Genomic DNA, 17977 nt, shown 5'->3' on the forward strand with positions numbered 1-17977 from the left:
AGGGGGGTGCGATGGGGAGGTTCCCTTGTAAGATAATAGCGAGAGAAGTTATGTGATCTGTGGGATTCATTGACTTGTATGTAGAACAGTTTGTTTTCCCTGCACTCTGGCCATTGCTGAGTCTTATTCATACAACATATCCATTTACGCGTCATATAGTGGCGTCACACACTCATACTGCAAGAGTTACACCTTATAATGTCGTCGCTTACTTGTATTGCAAGAGCTACATGTCTTATTTATACCGCCTGGGAGCTGTGGCTGACCGAGGGTGACACAGCTCCTCACATAAGCGCTAGTTTTGAAAGTATAATTAATATTACTCTTCATCTAAGTGTACCAAGGTGTTCAGATATGTTTGCCATTATTCCCGTGGGCTGGAGATCTCTCGGTCAGAAGTGGTACAGTATCTATGCCTTTTGGAACAGACACCAGCCGGAGCAGATTATGCGTCTTCTCTGCCATTGCTAGCACGGTGTTCGTAGCTGTTGTACTGAAAACAGCGTACAGCCGTTGCGGCGCCTTCCATGACCACCAGCGGTGTACGTCGGCCCCACATAATAACACCCCAAAACACCAGGGAACCTCCACCTTGCTGCACTCGCTGTACAGTGTGTCTAAGGCGTTCAGCCTGACCGGGTTGCCTCCAAACATGTCTCGACGATTCTCCGGTTGAAGGCATATGCGACACTCATCGGTGAACAGAACGTGATGCCAATCCTGAGCGGTCTATTCGGCATATTGTTGGGCCCATCTGTACCGCGCTGCATGGTGTCGTGGTTGCAAAGATGGACCACGCAATGGACGTCGGGAGTGAAGTTGCGCATCGTGCAGCCTATTGCGCACAGCTTGAGTCGTAACACGACGTCATATGGCTGCATGAAAAGCATTATTCAACATGGTGGCGTTGCTGTCAGGGTTCCTCCGAGCCATAATCTACAGGTAACGGCCATCCACTGCAGTAGTAGCCCTTGGACGGCCTGCGCGAGGCATGTCATCGACAGTTCCAGTCTCTCTGTATCTCCTCCATATCCGAACAACATCGCTTTGGTTCACTCCGAGACGCTCGGAACTTCCCTTATTGAGAGCCCTTCCTGGCATAAAGTAACAATGCGGTCGCGAGCCAATCGTGTTATTGACATTCTGGGCATGGTTTAACTATAGACAACACGAGCTATGTACCTCCGCCCTGGTGGAATGACTGGTACTGATCGGCTGTCGGACCCCCTCCGTCTAATAGGCGCTCCTCATGCGTGATTTTTTACATCTTTGGGCGGATTTAATGACATCTCTGAACAGTCAAAGGGACTGTGTTATAAAGGCACATTTGCATGCCGAGCGTGAGTTTCCTCGGAAACGCGAAATATTAATTAAATAAATAAAGCCTATGGCACACAACTGCAGCACTGTGTCGCTGATAAAACAAAAGCACAATTACGTTACTCTTATGTTTGATTAAGAAAAAAGGAGAGCTCTGGTTGAAGTGGTGCGAGAAGCACGTATTTTATTTTATTGTCTGGCACACCGCCATATTTCATGTTATAAAAGAATACTGCGAGTTGCAACCACACTAGGCACTCGATTCTGTAAAGAATTTATATTTATAAAAGTAAGTAGGATTATGAACTGTAGGCTTATTCATTGAATATATCTGATTTAACTAACTGTGTAACTTTTTTATGTTTAGTAGACAATCACCTCTGTACGATGTATTGGCATGGCTGGCAAATTATTGTAATATTGAGATTTAGATTATGAGTCCGCACCTACCGCAGCAGTCTTTGGAATCGATTTAATTACGAAGTCCGATTATTCAGTTTTATTTCACGGTCAACTACGAGTAACATTGCCTTTACGAAAAAGCCATTGTCAAGCGTCTGATACCGAATAATTAAACGTCCACTTCCAGATAAGCAAATACAATTGCAATCACAATCACCATCATACAGATAGAATAATTAACATATTTAAAAAATAACAACAACATAATTTTTTTAATTTATTTTATTTATTTTATATTGGCGACTGCGTGTCGGACTTGTTATTTTGTCATTTGTTACATTGTTCTCTTTGTTTCATGTAAAAAATCAACTTTCTGGACCTGGACGTCAATGTATGAGAGATAACAAAATCTGAAGATATTTTCCAATTCTGAAATTTTGCGGGAAGACGCAATGAAACTTCCAGCAAAATAAGGTAAGACGCAGCATCTTTGCATTGGTAGGCTTGACCAGACGTATAATTCAGTGTATTAGCTTTTCAGTAAATTCTGTAGTGTTTCTTTTCTGCATAACAGTTTCAGTGATAAATTTCATTCTCAGTACTTTTCCCTAAACAATAACGTATGCAACAATACCAATACACGAGTGTACAATATGGCCGACTTCTGTACGATATCATGTAACATGGCCAGCAGCCATTACCAATAATCTCAAATTCAGTTTATATTTTTAAATTAACAGACAGCCATTGTTGCTACGAGCGATTCATGCTCAACTACATTTTATTTTAAAATCAGTGTCAAAAATTTTCTTGAAACATATATCACGTGTGGCATGGTAATAACTAGAAAACAATAAGCAAAAATGGAACAGCAAGGACGTACTATTCAGACGCAATCCGACTCGGACGTGAGACAAGTGTTAGAAAATGACTTTACGACAGCAACCGGTAGTGACGATTCATCAAATATTGACGCAAGTGTTGACGAAAATTTTGACAATAGGCCGTCCACTACAAAAATTTCAGAATCTCAATCAGAGCCCATGTTAATGCATGACGTCACGCCTAATGACGCGGCGGGGGCAGAGACCTTGCAAACGGTAAACATTGCCGACATGTTACAAATGCTAATGAAACAAAACGCCGAAAACATGGCAACCTTAAAGGCACAATTAGAGACACAAAATGAACAGTTAAAAACACAAAATGACGAAATCAAATCTGATCTCATAGCAATCAAGATAGGTAATGACACTTTATGTAAGCGTGTGGAACTTATAGACGCCACACTGACCAAACAGATGACCGAACTCAGTACTAAATTTTCCCAGCTCAATACGAGACAAGAAAAGACTACAACTGACGTAGCACTTTTACAGACACAAGTAAAAAACCTTAATGTCACGTGTGAAGTTCTTACTGAACAAATTCAAACATATCCTTCAGTACATGACAATCTTGAAAAACGAATTACTGACGTACAGAATAAATTTGACAATGTTGAACAACACCTGACTGACATCTTACAATCTGATGCCACAGCTCATTTTCAAAATATTAATAAAGAATTTCATGATTGGGTTGAGAACAAAGACAAACATTTTGATAGATGCTTACGTGAAAATTTACCAACAATTGTGCACGACTCCGTAGCGCAATACATTACTAATAACAAACAGCTGATCAGTGACGCTGTACAATCCGTCACTGCACCCATGAGACAATTCACCGATCAACTACAGTCTGAATGTAACGAAAATATCAGTCAAAATGTACAGTTCAGAAACCAATATACATTCGAGTATGATACACACATTCCGCACACGACAAATACACAAGGACAAAACACACCACGACTACAACACATACCACGATGTGGAAACACAAACACAAGCTATTATCATGGTAAACCACAGCAACATTATCGTAATTACTCGCCAGCTGAACATACCAGTAATTACAGTGGAATAAATCCATATCACAATGCGAAGGAAGATGAAAGCTTAATGAAACACAGGCAATTTCAGATTTTTATCCCAGAAAAACGAACCATTCATCCGGTGATTTTTCTTAAATCTTTTAGTAACGCATTTCCACGCACTTGGAGTGACCGGAAAAAGATTTCATATATTGTCGGTTACATCCAAGGCGATGCAGCTGTCTGGGCATACAGTCAAGCTGACGTATGTACCACGTACAGTGAGTTTGAGCGTGCTTTTCTGAACAAATTCTGGTCGCAATCCGTCCAGGAGCGACTCAGAAGACAAATTTTAGAACCTGAAACTTTTAACAGTAAAAATGGTAACTTACGCAGATATTTTGAAAAATACTTGAACATGGGACATTTTTTAGACGAACCAGTCGCAACGCGTGATATACTCCGTGCGTTGAAGGCAAAATTGCCTTTCAACATTAAGGAAAAACTTCTACATATCCCGGATGACGATTCAGATTATTTTTTAACAGCCTTAGATTCGGTTGACATGTTACTTGAAGATCAGCGCTTCGCGCGGCAAAACAGCAGCCACAATGTTTACACTAGTGGTATGCAAAACATGCAGGCTTGCCAACACAATTCTGGCGCGCCCACAGTTGGATACGCGGTACAACAAAAACAGCAAACTCACATGCCGTCTCAGTACGGAAATCAAAATCAACACGCGTATTCCAATACAAACAATAGTTACAACAGTAATAACGTTTCATGCGGCAATCCATACAAGAGGCACCGCGGTAATAACTACAACGGTAACAACGGATACAAAGGTAATAACAAAAACACAAACAGAAATAGAAATAATAATAACTACGAGCCAAGACAGCATCAAGGTTGGACTCGTAACGATCAGTACTTTCATTCAAACTCTGCTTTACCACAGCAGCCACCAGGTCAAAATTGGAGCATACCTTACGACCGACATGTAAGTTATAATGCGCAACAGCAACAACAACCGCAAAAGTTTGGAGATCATAATAGGCAATATCCGAATGTGAATATAATAGAAATGACACCTGATGCACAACCTCAATCTGTGTCAGTACCTAGTACAAATGATAATCCAACAAACTAGAAACAGTCACTACTTTGCCCCAGGTCGTGGCTGAAGAATTCTTGGGGGGCGACTTCAATGTTAATCAGTTATTTGACACCACACTTGAACAACAGAATAATGATATGCCGAGTAATTCTAAACAAAAACTACCTGTTTTATTTATAAGATACAACCACAATAACAATATATCAGATGAACTTTTACAAGACAGTACACAATGTCGTTTAAACACAAATGAAATTGTTTTAGCATCTACTACTGGTGTAGTAGGTGGGATTCCAACTACTATTATCCTAGATACAGGTGCAGCTGTGAGCGTTTTGTCTTTTAATTTCTATAAAAAGATGTGTGAATTGGAACCTGTGCCTGAGTTTCCTGCCCAAAACTGTAAAATAACTACTGCACTAGGTAATAAGTCATGTAGGGTTACGAAGCAAGTTTTTGTAAACGTTAAAATAGGTAATGGAACCGTACAATGGCCATTCCTGGTTGTACAAAACCTTGTGACAAATTGCATATTAGGAATAGATATTATGAGCGAGAAGGACTGCATTATAGACTTCTCCAAAGGTAAATGTATTTTAAATGATAAAGGCAGTGTAATTATTATTGATTTGGACAGGAGAACTCTAAAGCATGACAAACACTGTACAGGGTACAAGGTTCAGTTAGTACTTCACAATGACATTCAAGACATGCAAACACACTCATCTGACACAGAGCTAATGGACTTGAAAACATTGCTTGATCATAAGATAAGTGAAGCTACAGCTCTCAGTGTACATGAACGTATAAAACTACAGGAAGTGTTATCCAAATATTTACAAGTTTTTACCAAACGATTAGGTGTTATCAACACGTATGTGTACAAGATTGAAGTTAAGCCTCACAAGATCTTCTACCATAAGACATATAACGTACCGTTATCTCAACGACCTGCTGTGTGGCAAGAATTAAAACAAATGTTAGACTGGAAGGTCATTGAACCATCCACCTCACCTTATTGTAGTCCTCTACTTGTTGTCAAAAAATCAAATGGAAGCATTAGGTTAGTGTTAGACGCACGAGCTATTAATGAAATAATTTTACCGGTTCACACAAAACCTGAAAATTTAGAAGAGCAATTACAGAAATTTCTAGATGCAAAATATTTTCCCACAATAGATCTCGCTAATTCGTTTTGGCAGGTGGGTATCACTCCTGATTCTCGGAAATATACTGCATTTATGTTCGGGGGGCGAACCTATCAGTTTTGTGTTCTACCCTTCGGACTGAATGTCAACTCTGGGGTATTCATTACAGCCCTGGATACCGTGCTTGGCGACGATTTAGTTGAGACAGTCACACACTATGTAGATGATATACTGATAGCTACACAATCTTGGAATGAACACGTTGACACTCTTCAAAGAATTTTAGAAAAATTTGCACAAGCTGGGGTCACAGCCAACCTAAGAAAATCAAAATTTGGTTGCAGTGAGATAAAGTATTTAGGACATATCATTAATTCACAGGGCATACGTCCGGATCCCAGTAAATTAGATGCTATCAGAAACTTTCCTAGCCCTCGAAGTAAAAACCAGTTAAAATCATTCCTTGGGCTATGTTCATTTTTCAGACGTTTTTTGCCACAACCACTTTTGAACAGTAAACATCTGCTAAATCTACTCAGAAAGAATCAAGTTTGGATCTGGTCGGAACAGTGCCAGAATGACTTTAATACAATTAAACATGCTTTAGTGAATGCTAACATATTGAGCCATCCAGATTTCAATTTAGATTTTTGTATGACTTGTGACGCTTCACGTACTGGCTTGGGCTGTTGCTTATTTCAAGTTGTAAAGAATAAAGAGGAGGAACAGATAAGAATTATTGGGTTTGCGAGTCGCACTCTAACTGAATGTGAGCGTACATACTCCACTACTGAGTTAGAAACACTTTCCATAGTATGGGCATTCAAGAAATTCAATTATTATTTATTTGGAAAACATACGGTAATTTACACCGATCACCAGGCCCTGACATTTTTGTTAACTTGTAAACTTGTACATCCTAGACTATCACGATGGGCAGTTACACTTCAGAACTACTTTTTTGAAATTAAGTACATAAGAGGAAGGACAACACCATTGCAGACACTTTGTCTAGACTTCCACAAGGTATGAATGATACCAACAGTGACTTAGAAAATATAAATGACTACAGGATTCTCTTAATGCAAGACAAGCAGTATCACCAATATTATATTGATATGTGCAGAAACATGGCTGAATTACAAAAATCTGATCCTCACTGGTATAAGATAATAACATTACTGGTAGAAAAACACAATCATCCTTTGACTAAGTATTACAAGTTACACAATGATGTGTTATTTTACCGCCGACATCCAAATGCTACTAACTGGTGTGTATGCATTCCCAAAGAGTCTGAACGTAATCTAATTTGGCACACACACTTAGTTTGGGGTCATTATGGGACGAAAAAGTGTTTGGCAAAGCTCAGTACATACTGTTATTTTAGCAATATGAGAAGAAAAATTTACAGGGAACTGAAAACATGTGTCATATGTCAAAAATCAAAACCTCAGAATTTATCCACAAAAACAGATTTACATTCTATTTTACCTAGTAAACCCCTGGAAATTCTGTGTACTGACATCAGTGGACCGCATCCAGCAAGCTCTGGAGGCGTCAAATATATCTTAGCTTTTTACGATATATTTTCTAAACATGTAAAACTTTATGCTTTAAAATCCGCCACTGCAAATGCTATAATACGAAGATTCTCAAGTGATTACCTGACGCACGTGGGAAAACCTAAAGCAATTCTATCAGATAATGCAGCATACTACTCTGGGTACAAATGGAGAAATTTCTTGAAGGACAATAACATTAAAAGTATATTTATTTCGAGGTTTAGTCCACAATGTAACGCGACTGAGAGACTTTTCCGAGAATTAAATCGATTCATGAGGACCTATATTTCATCAAAACATACTAATTGGGTGTCCTACCTAAGTCTTTTCGAAGACGTACACAATAACTTAAATATTTACGATACGAATTACACACCTAACGAGATCATGTTCAATTGCAAACAGAACGATCAGTGGATAGAATCATTACCTAAGTTGTCAGACAAGGAAATCACACCTGAACAGAAAATAAAAGAAGTATTGACGACATTGACACATCACGCACAAATACGAAACAAACATCACAGAAACATAATAAAAAGAAAACAAAAATTCGAGGTAGGAATGCTTGTACTACTTCGTACTCATCATAAATCTGTAGCACTCAAACGACGCAACGCTAAGTGGCGTCTGCTATATGAAGGACCTTATATAATTGTTAACATACCGCATCCTGGTGCGTATCTGTTACAACATCCTAGAACTAACAAAATTATTGGGCTATACGCACACCGAGATCTTAGAGCATTTCATGCTGAATAATGTCAAAGTCATACCCATCAAAATATGCTAAGCAACTCGAAAAACTCTGTTGTTACAACACAGATAATAAGTAGTATAGAAATTTTCATTTCAGCGGTTCCAGTGACGCAGTTGAAGACAGAAGAACTCTTCTTTCAGCGCGCGCCTCCACCTGAAAGACGGAATATTAAAGTAAAATTTATGATTACGTAGCAGTGGATGACATATTAATTTTTCACGGAACATTTGTTACTGAAGGTACCACTGACTTGGTGTGACACCTGACGAACTGACAGACGTCATCTGTGAAGCGATCTTTTACTTTGAGAAATAGATTAGACACACATCTCTCAACACGAAAAGCATCTATCAGTAGTCAAGGCCACACAGACACTCTACACACACGCACAAAACGCGAGGAATCGAACATTTTCTCTCTCTTACTATTTTGAATATTTATTGAGTAGTGAAAACGCCTGGTCTTGCCTACTGATGTAATGAATGTTGTGTCTAACCTATCTTAATTTCAGATGACATCACAAAAAACGTCGATAATATCCCAGCAAAACCGCTAAAGAGGATGTTAATACCTGCAATTCATGAAATCAAATGTGACACAATGTAATAACCTATAGCGATGTAATGATGATGTAAACATGTTTATGTGCAACTATATTATGTTTATGCTAAGAAAATATGTGACGTGTGTATGTATAATTACTTATTTTTTTAACTGATGTATAGTGTAACTGTTACTATGTAAAAATTTGAACAAAACGAGTGCCAAAAAGACATTGCATAGTGAACCACTGTTCACGGACATTAACGAACATTACTAACTCTGCAACTACGCGGAAACCTATGTGAAAGAAACTGTTAATGCCATTCATTATGCAGCGTATCAATGTAAACGCGATGAACGATTTCCTTGATTAATAACTACGAACATTTAGGTGAGCTATATTCAGCAAAAAACTGAAAATGTGAAGTGCATAATTCGTGCATCGTCTAGTGACATTACTACAGTACCCAACTTCAAGATGTTAACTGGATTAAATGGACACAAAGTGCCTGTCCAGAAAACAACACGACGGGTGGAAGAATTTTGGTTGGAACTTCAGGGAATGAAATGTTCTCGAAATGTGACGGACACTCTTACCTGGACTGTCCAAGGATCGACGCCAGCTATGTGCCGTCCGAGGTTCTGCAACCAAGCTTCCACGGAATGTAAAAAACGAACTGCACGTGGACCAATTACTCGACGGGTCACGTCTGATCAGTAATAAGCAATGCTTTTAGTCACAACCAACTGCATCACTACGACTATAATGGAAATGAGAAATGGACACGCTTATGTATTAATCACGTTGTTATACAACGATGTTACTGTGATCAAAAAACTTTACCACGACGATACTAACCTGTAAAAAATTATTGTGCAGCGGATGAATATGAACTGTAGTAACGACACGATGTGTATAGGTCAACGCACCTGAAAAATACGGACATTTTTCTTTGAAGTATTTCAAAACAATACTATGTAACTAAGAACATTCAACAATCTAAGTTGTATTGTGTTATAACAAATATTGTAAATTTAAAACTAAGTTACCTGTCATAGAATGTAGTCTTCATATGTAATCTTGGTTGAATATTTTCTTTGTGCAACGACTGAAAAAAGCGCGCACACGAACAATATGAACTGCAATACTGTGCCGCGTGATCTAACTGTACGATATAACGGCAGTGCCGCAGTTACACAGACGCTTCTGCGCATGCGCGCACTCTATCTGCCAACATTAGAACTTTTACGGCGCACCCGCGTCATTCAAATTTTGTATATAATGTGTATAATGTGTAATGTAAGTCATGTAAATAGTTGTAGATAAATTAGATTTTCTTGTGCCTTTAGGTGAATTGCTCGCCTGCAGGTGTGTCCTTTCGCCTCGCAATTCAGGGGGCAATATAAAGGCACATTTGCATGCCGAGCGTGAGTTTCCTCGGAAACGCGAAATATTAATTAAATAAATAATCAGTGACAAATAAATAAAGCCTATGGCACACAACTGCAGCACTGTGTCGCTGATAAAACAAAAGCACAATTACGTTACTCTTATGTTTGATTAAGAAAAAAGGAGAGCTCTGGTTGAAGTGGTGCGAGAAGCACGTATTTTATTTTATTGTCTGGCACACCGCCATATTTCATGTTATAAAAGAATACTGCGAGTTGCAACCACACTAGGCACTCGATTCTGTAAAGAATTTATATTTATAAAAGTAAGTAGGATTATGAACTGTAGGCTTATTCATTGAATATATCTGATTTAACTAACTGTGTAACTTTTTTATGTTTAGTAGACAATCACCTCTGTACGACGTATTGGCATGGCTGGCAAATTATTGTAATATTGAGATTTAGATTATGAGTCCGCACCTACCGCAGCAGTCTTTGGAATCGATTTAATTACGAAGTCCGATTATTCAGTTTTATTTCACGGTCAACTACGAGTAACATTGCCTTTACGAAAAAGCCATTGTCAAGCGTCTGATACCGAATAATTAAACGTCCACTTCCAGATAAGCAAATACAATTGCAATCACAATCACCATCATACAGATAGAATAATTAACATATTTAAAATAACATTTTTTTATTCATTTTTATTTATTTTATAGTGTCTGTGATAAAATATCCACAGTCAACGTCTATCTTCAGGAGTACTGGGAAAAATCGTAATGCAAAACTTTTTTGATGTGTGTATATACAGCTTCTGATACGAGTAAATTAGGGCCGCACGAGATTAGCCGAACGGTCTGAGGCACTGCAGTCATGGACTGTCTGGCTGGTCCCGGCGGAGGTTCGGGTCCTCCCTCGGGCATGGGTGTGTGTGTTTGTCCTTAGGATAATTTAGGTTAAGTAGAGTGTAAGCTTTGGGACTGATGACCTTAGCAATGAAGTCCCATAACATTTCACACACATTTGATTTGATAAATTAGGCAAGTTTTTGTAGGTAGGAGACAGCTTCTAAGCTAGCCCTGATCTCACCACCCTCTTCATCCGTTTTTACTACTTTTTTCCAACCTTTCAGCCGTTTCCTGTACACTATTTTCTTCTTTTTTCCATTTACGATCCCATACGCAGCTCATTAACGCAAAAACTGAGTTTTCTGCTTGTCTTTTCATACAGCTGATTATGTCACTGATTTTAGGATTTGGTTTAGCAGGCATGTTATTAATTTTGTGGTGCCAGTCTTCTACAGCGTTGGTCGTTCTATGGCGCTGTTGGTAGCAATTCAAAACGCTGATGGGGTTTCCGACCATCTATTTACAAAGTAGTCAAAAAACTCAGAAAGCCTGGGGATATCTGGTGCCTGTGAATGTGTCTCGAGTCAGCCATCACATGCATCTTCAGGCCGCAGAAACGTCAGCACAGCACACACACGAATTTGTTGTCGCGCTTCTTCCTTTTTTTGTATTCATGAGTAAGTCCTAGATCTTGCACTTTTCTCCAGAGAGACTTTTTTATGGGGAAATAACATCTATTCTCTTCCATTGTCGGTAGTATAACTCCAATCGTAGAAATCGGTGCTGATTCGAAATCTACGGTCACCTTTGCGGTTTCCATTCTGGAATATTTTCCACCAAATTTCTGAAAAGACGGATGCATGTTTCTTTTCTTTTCTTTGGCAATAATTCAGATGTTTGTCTCTTTATTTGTGCTCCCATGTCTGGGTGAATGGTGTATATTTGCGAAAACTGTTTGCTACAGCACTTGAACTTACCATCCATAAAAAAGTTTTGTTTACTTCTCACAGCCTCTCTCCCTGCTCTTCCGCTAAAAACTATTATCGTTTCTCCTAATTTGTCGTCGCTTAACAGAAAACTGCTGCCAGCATTCATTGCTAGTAACTCTGCTTTGAGGTCAGTTTCGTCTCTTGTCTGCGGATCTCTCTCGTTTCCCTGTGGTTTTTCCCGCTGGTAGTATAAAGTTCTCTTCGTTGCTTGCTGCTCAGGCATTTCAGTGACAAAATCATACCCTCTATTACGCAGGCAACCCAGTTCCTATGAATATATTTTGGAAAAAGAAGTGTTTTTTCCTCTCGTGCCGTTTTCTTCGGCTGGTTCAAAGTCTTTCTTACTTCCAACCGAGCGTCATCCGCAGCTCCACATTGATTCTTGGTTTTAAACATTTCTCGGCAGTGGTTTGCTTTCTCTCTTGAACAACGCCACTCCACAGATTCCCCTTCTTTCGTTCTCTTCACTATGTAAGAATAACCTTCACAGCGGCAACATGGCTTACCGCGAATGGTCGTTGAAACTTCCATATCGGAACTAATGTGACAGAAATACGAGGCGTGTTCTTTAAGTAAGCACCGTTTTGAAATTTAAAAAAAACGTGCTAAAATATCTCAATAATTTTATTTTTACATGAAAGCCTGTACCTTAATATACTTTTCTACATAATTTCCGTCAATATTGAGGCACTTGTCATAACGTTGTACCAGTTTTTGAATACCCTCCTCATAGAAATCTGCCGCCTGACTTGTTAACCACTGCATCACCACTGTTTTGACTTCGTCATCGTCTTGAAGACGCTGACCGCCCAGGTGTTTCTTCAAGTGCAGGAACAGATGATAGACACTGGGCGCAAGATCGGGGCTGTACGGAGGATGATCTAGAGTTTCCCATCGAAAAGATGTGATGAGATCTTTGGTCTGATTCGCCACATGCGGACGGGCATTGTCTTGCAGCAAAACGATGCCCTTGCTCAACTTCCATGGACTGTTGCTATGATTCTGGTGTGACGTAGGCCACCCATGTTTCATCGCCCGTAACAATTTGGCTTAAGAAATCATCACCGTCGTTATGGTCCGCTCAAGGAAAGTCAATTCACTGTTTAAACGTTTGGTTTTGTGCACACCCGTCAATATTTTCGGTACCCAACGTGCGCACAATTTTCGGTAATGCAAGTACTCGGTCACAATGCTATACAAAACACTACCAGAAACATTAGGAAAGTCATTCCGCAAGGAGTAAATCGTAAAGCGTCTGTTTTCTCTCACCTTATTGTCCACTTCCTGCACCAAACTTTCATTAACGACCGAAGGACGCCCATTACGTTGTTCATCACGCACATTTGTGCGGCCATCTTTAAATGCTCTCACCCACTTTCTTACCATTCCATCACTCATAATGTTTTCTCCGTAAACTGCACAGATCTCACGATGAATATCGATCGCTTTTAGGCCTTTAGCACTAAGAAATCTTATAATAGCCCGTACTTCACAGTCGGCGGGATTCACTATTATCGGAGGCACCTTAAACACTCAGCACACAACGTAAACAAGGAAGAATCAGACTGTAATGGCGTCAGTGCGTAGATTATGGTACAGGCTTTCATGTAAAAATAAAATTATTGAGATATCTTAGCACGTCTTTTTTTAATTTCAAAACGGTGCTTACTTACAAAACACGCCTCGTACACAAGTCGCACGATATCAACTCTACGACAGCTAGAGCGGTACTAAGACTGTTTGTGCAGACAGTCGGCTACGGTGGTAGAGGAGGTCTATCGGGGCCCTGTCTAGGGAGCAGGTAGTTTAGAGTAATTACGATGGTCCGGAAACAGGTAAGCCGTGACACAAGGGGAGCAGGTATTGAGCGCAGATTTCACTGGTTTCTGGTTGGGCGCAAATTTCACTGGGCGCAGCTTTCATGGATTCTTCACAGCTACACCCCACACACCGGGGTCCGAGGGGTGGGCTGGACTGCAGGCGTCATGCTTTTCGTTGCGGTTGCTGCAAATACTGCTCACCTCTCTAGAGGCGTATTTTGTAGTGCTGTGCTACACGTACGGTATCTTTGCTTCGAAGACTCAGAATTTTACTATGATCTCACACAGTCTAATAATATAGTGGTGATTTGGCAGGGGTTTATTTATTGCGGCGTGTTATTTCTTGTACATACACTATCTTTAGTTGGCAATCGGTAGTGCTCATAGAATTTGCTATGACGTCATTCATACGATGTGACGTCACTATTGCTACTAATGTGGTCGTTTCAGACATACGAACAATGATGTCACGCAAACTAGTACTGCACTGGTGGCTTAACAAGATACCTAAATAGAAACCCTGTTGTATCCTGCTTGGCTGAGAGCATCATGACGTCGACGCGACGCGACGCGACTCTGCGGCATGACGAGACGCGATGTGATGCTGCAACACGAACGCACTGGGTCAGAGCACGCATAATTTGCCAAAATTCGTAAAATTGTGGGAAACTGATGAAAAATACGTAAAATTCGGAAAGAATGAGAGTACTTACACATGTCTTTGAGTGGGACATCTACTGATGCCTCGAACGACGTAATAGTAAATTGTTATTAATCCTTTCTAGCCCAGTTATGCCATGCCATATGGCATCATCATATTTAACTTTTTCCCAAGGCCAAACTATTTCTCCAAAGATTGTAAACAAGTGTGCAGGGCTTTCTAAAGTTCATTGTTCTTAGGTTGGCTACCGTGAATTCGCTAAAACAGAGAACACCATGCTACAATGCCTTGACAATAGTATTGTTGCATGGTGTCTACGGTGCAGTGCACCCAGCTGGACTTTCAAAATATTATATCAAGGTAAAGGAAGCAAACTAATATAAAAGTTGCACTAATAAATTATTGTTGAAAGTGTAAATTAACTAGTAGACACTTTGAAAATAATGCTAGTTACGGTAATTTTCTGCTTGGAAGTCACAAACATGTGTGATTCCATTTGGCATCATTGGGCATTTGTTATGTTACCAAATGTAGCACATGCAATAACTTCGACTAAAGTTTACCGTAATGTGTAACTCTAATATTTTCAAGTTTCTTTTGAAGCTTTATTATACTAACTAATAATAATATGTTAAAATTTTGATTGATATAATTTACCAGTTTTTTTGCTGCTTTAGTAAAAAATTCCTGGTTTGTTTACCAGATGATTCGCAATCATAAATCATTATCAGAAGAAGAAATATTGCTGCTTCTCAAAGATGATTTATCTGATTTGGACCTTGATACGTCTGATGTGGAGGAAGAGATTGAAAATGCTCGGCAGCAGGACCCTACTACACTGGATATAAAGTTTCTTCAAGGAATGGACCTTGATATGGTTGAAATTCTGGACCCTCAAGCCAATGATGAAGATGATGTTCCCTTAGCTTCAAGGTTACTTGCTGAGCCAAACCTTGCACCAAGTCATTCAGCTTAGAAAATTCAGTGTGATACACACCGGGATCTTCGGTGGAGAATGAAGGACATTGAAGAAGTGGACACATCATGTAATGCAGTTTTTTCTGACCCTCCAGGAGAAGAACTGACACCTTTGCAGTATTTTGGAACAATGTGTAGCGATGACATTATCCAGAAGCTAGTCGAGCAATATAATCTATGCTGCATACAGAAAACAGGTGCACCTTTAGATACAAATGTTCGTGAAATAGAAAAGTATGTTGGGATAAACGTCCTAGAAGGTGTTGTGAAAATGCCTAGTTACAGAATGTACTGGACAGAGGCTACAAGATTTTCTCCAATAGCTGACTCAATGCCTAGAAATAGGTTTGATAAGCTAAGAAATTATTTACATGTGAATGACAACACGAAAATGAAACAAAGAGAGGACCCTGATTATGACAAGCTGCTCAAGGTGAGACCATTTGTTGACAAAATCAAACAAGGTTTTTCAATTATTGAACCTGAGGAATATCATTCAGTGGATGAATTAATCATTCCTTTCAAAGGTCATTCATCCCTGAAACAGTATGTAAAAAGCAAACCACACAAGTGGGGTATAAAAGTTTTTGCCCGTGCTGGTTCTAGTGGAATTGTGTACGACTTTGAAATATATCGAGGGAAAGGAACTGTACATAATGATACTGGTCTTGGTATAAGTGGTGATATTGTGCTAAGGCTTGTGGAAGGACTGCCAAAATATAAAAAATTTAAAGTGTTTACAGACAATTGGTTCACCTCTTACAATCTTATTTCTGCCCTGAAAAACTATGGCATTTTGGCTGTTGGAACTGTTAGACCCACAAGACTTCAAGGCTGCAATCTAAAAGCAGACAGTGAGCTGAAAAAGCAGGGACGAGGATCATACGATTATCGAACTGAAACAGAAAGGAACATCATAGCGCTGAAGTGGTATGATAACAAGTCTGTCGTTCTTGCATCATCATACAAAGGAGTAAGTCCAGTAGAACCAGTGAAACGTTGGTCAGTGGGAGAACGAAAATATATTGATGTTCCAAGGCCAGACATTGTTAGAGAATATAACCATTGAATGGGAGGAGTTGATCTGCACGACATGCTGGTTGCTTTGTATAGGAGTAATATTGGTGTGAAAAGATTTTATCTAAGGATCGTATTCCACCTCCTTGGCATGTGTGTTGTGAATGCGTGGCTCCTATACCACCAATATTGCAGACAAAGAGGAATTACCAAATACATGTCTCTGTTGATTTTTCGGTCTGATGTAGCTCATGGACTACTAAAAGCAGGAGACATTTTGGTAAGAAGACGAGGACGGCCATCAGATGACAGTCCATCGTCTACAGTTATGAAGAAACGAGCCCCATTGGTTCCCAGCCCAGTTGATGATGTAAGGTATGACAACATTTTACACTGGCCACAGCATGTAGAAAACAAACAGAGATGTAAATTGTGTATTACAGCATATTCTCGAACGAAATGCATCAAATGTAATAAACATCTTTGCTTTACCAAAGACAGGAACTGTTTCTTAAATTTTCATGTAAAGTAACAATCATGCTGTAAAAAAACATAAAATTGTCCTGAAACGCAAGTTGCATTATTGTATGTACTAATTTTTCTTTAATAAACTGCATCAAATTGTGTAATTAAAATATTCAAGTTCCATTAGCAAGCACTGTGACATCCCAACCACCTGACTGAAGGAATCAAATCCAGCCCAATGATGCCATATGGAATCATCCCAAATTTCCCTCCAAAAACAAAAAAATTACAAATTTCTTATAAATATATGTTATTCCAATCATTATGTAGGGAAATAGGCGAAAAAATATTTTTTTCCACAAGTAAATAAAAGTTGGGCTGGAAAGGATTAACAAATAGACCTCGGGTGACGTCACTAACTTAATTTGTTATTAACAAATAGACAAAACCAGTAGTCTCTCCCTATGCTGACCAGCTCCAGAGTGTCCCAATTATAAAGGAGGGAATTGTGGCTGCTTCAATAGCAATGATAACTAATTGGGGTACATACTTCATTGTGATTGCCTGAGAGCATCATGACGTCGACGCGACGATGGTAATAATGGGCCGAATCTTGCGTAACTGAATAAAATACGAGAAAAATGGAAAAATCCACAAAATTGTGCAAGATCCGGAAAAATACGAAAATGAATGAAAAATCAATAAAATTGTGGCAAATACGAAAAATGCGGAAAATATGGGAAGAAAATGTAAAATTCCGGAAGAGTGAAAATACTTACATATCTACCTTGGTGTGGTCTCTGGTGGTACCTCGAATGACGTAATCTTAAATTGTTATTGACAACAGTTATAGCCTAGGACTCAAATGACATGACTTAACGTAACTTGATATTAAACAATAGGCACAGTGAAGTGTAACGTATAACTTCATAAAAGTAATTAGAGAGAATCGTTCAATGTGACAGAAGTGCAACCCTTCTGCAAGTTACTGCAGATTTCAGTGCAGGGTCATCAACAAATGTCAGCGT

At 39.3% G+C, this 17977-nt stretch overlaps 1 protein-coding gene across 1 annotated transcript; it reads left to right on the plus strand.

Moving 5' to 3' along the window:
• The first annotated feature begins 15504 nt into the window (after positions 1-15504).
• Positions 15505-16536, plus strand: LOC124606419 (piggyBac transposable element-derived protein 3-like). The gene has a single exon (XM_047138400.1). The coding sequence runs from the start codon at positions 15505-15507 to the stop codon at positions 16534-16536; it is 1032 nt and encodes a 343-aa protein (XP_046994356.1).
• Positions 16537-17977: the final 1441 nt, after the last annotated feature.

Source organism: Schistocerca americana, chromosome 3 (assembly GCF_021461395.2).
Source record: "Schistocerca americana isolate TAMUIC-IGC-003095 chromosome 3, iqSchAmer2.1, whole genome shotgun sequence".
Lineage (NCBI taxonomy): Eukaryota > Metazoa > Arthropoda > Insecta > Orthoptera > Acrididae > Schistocerca > Schistocerca americana.

What these genes read in the sequence shown, in the direction of transcription:
- LOC124606419 (XM_047138400.1), top strand. Translation starts at nt 15,505, where the DNA reads ATGAAGGACATTGAAGAAGTGGACACATCATGTAATGCAGTTTTTTCT.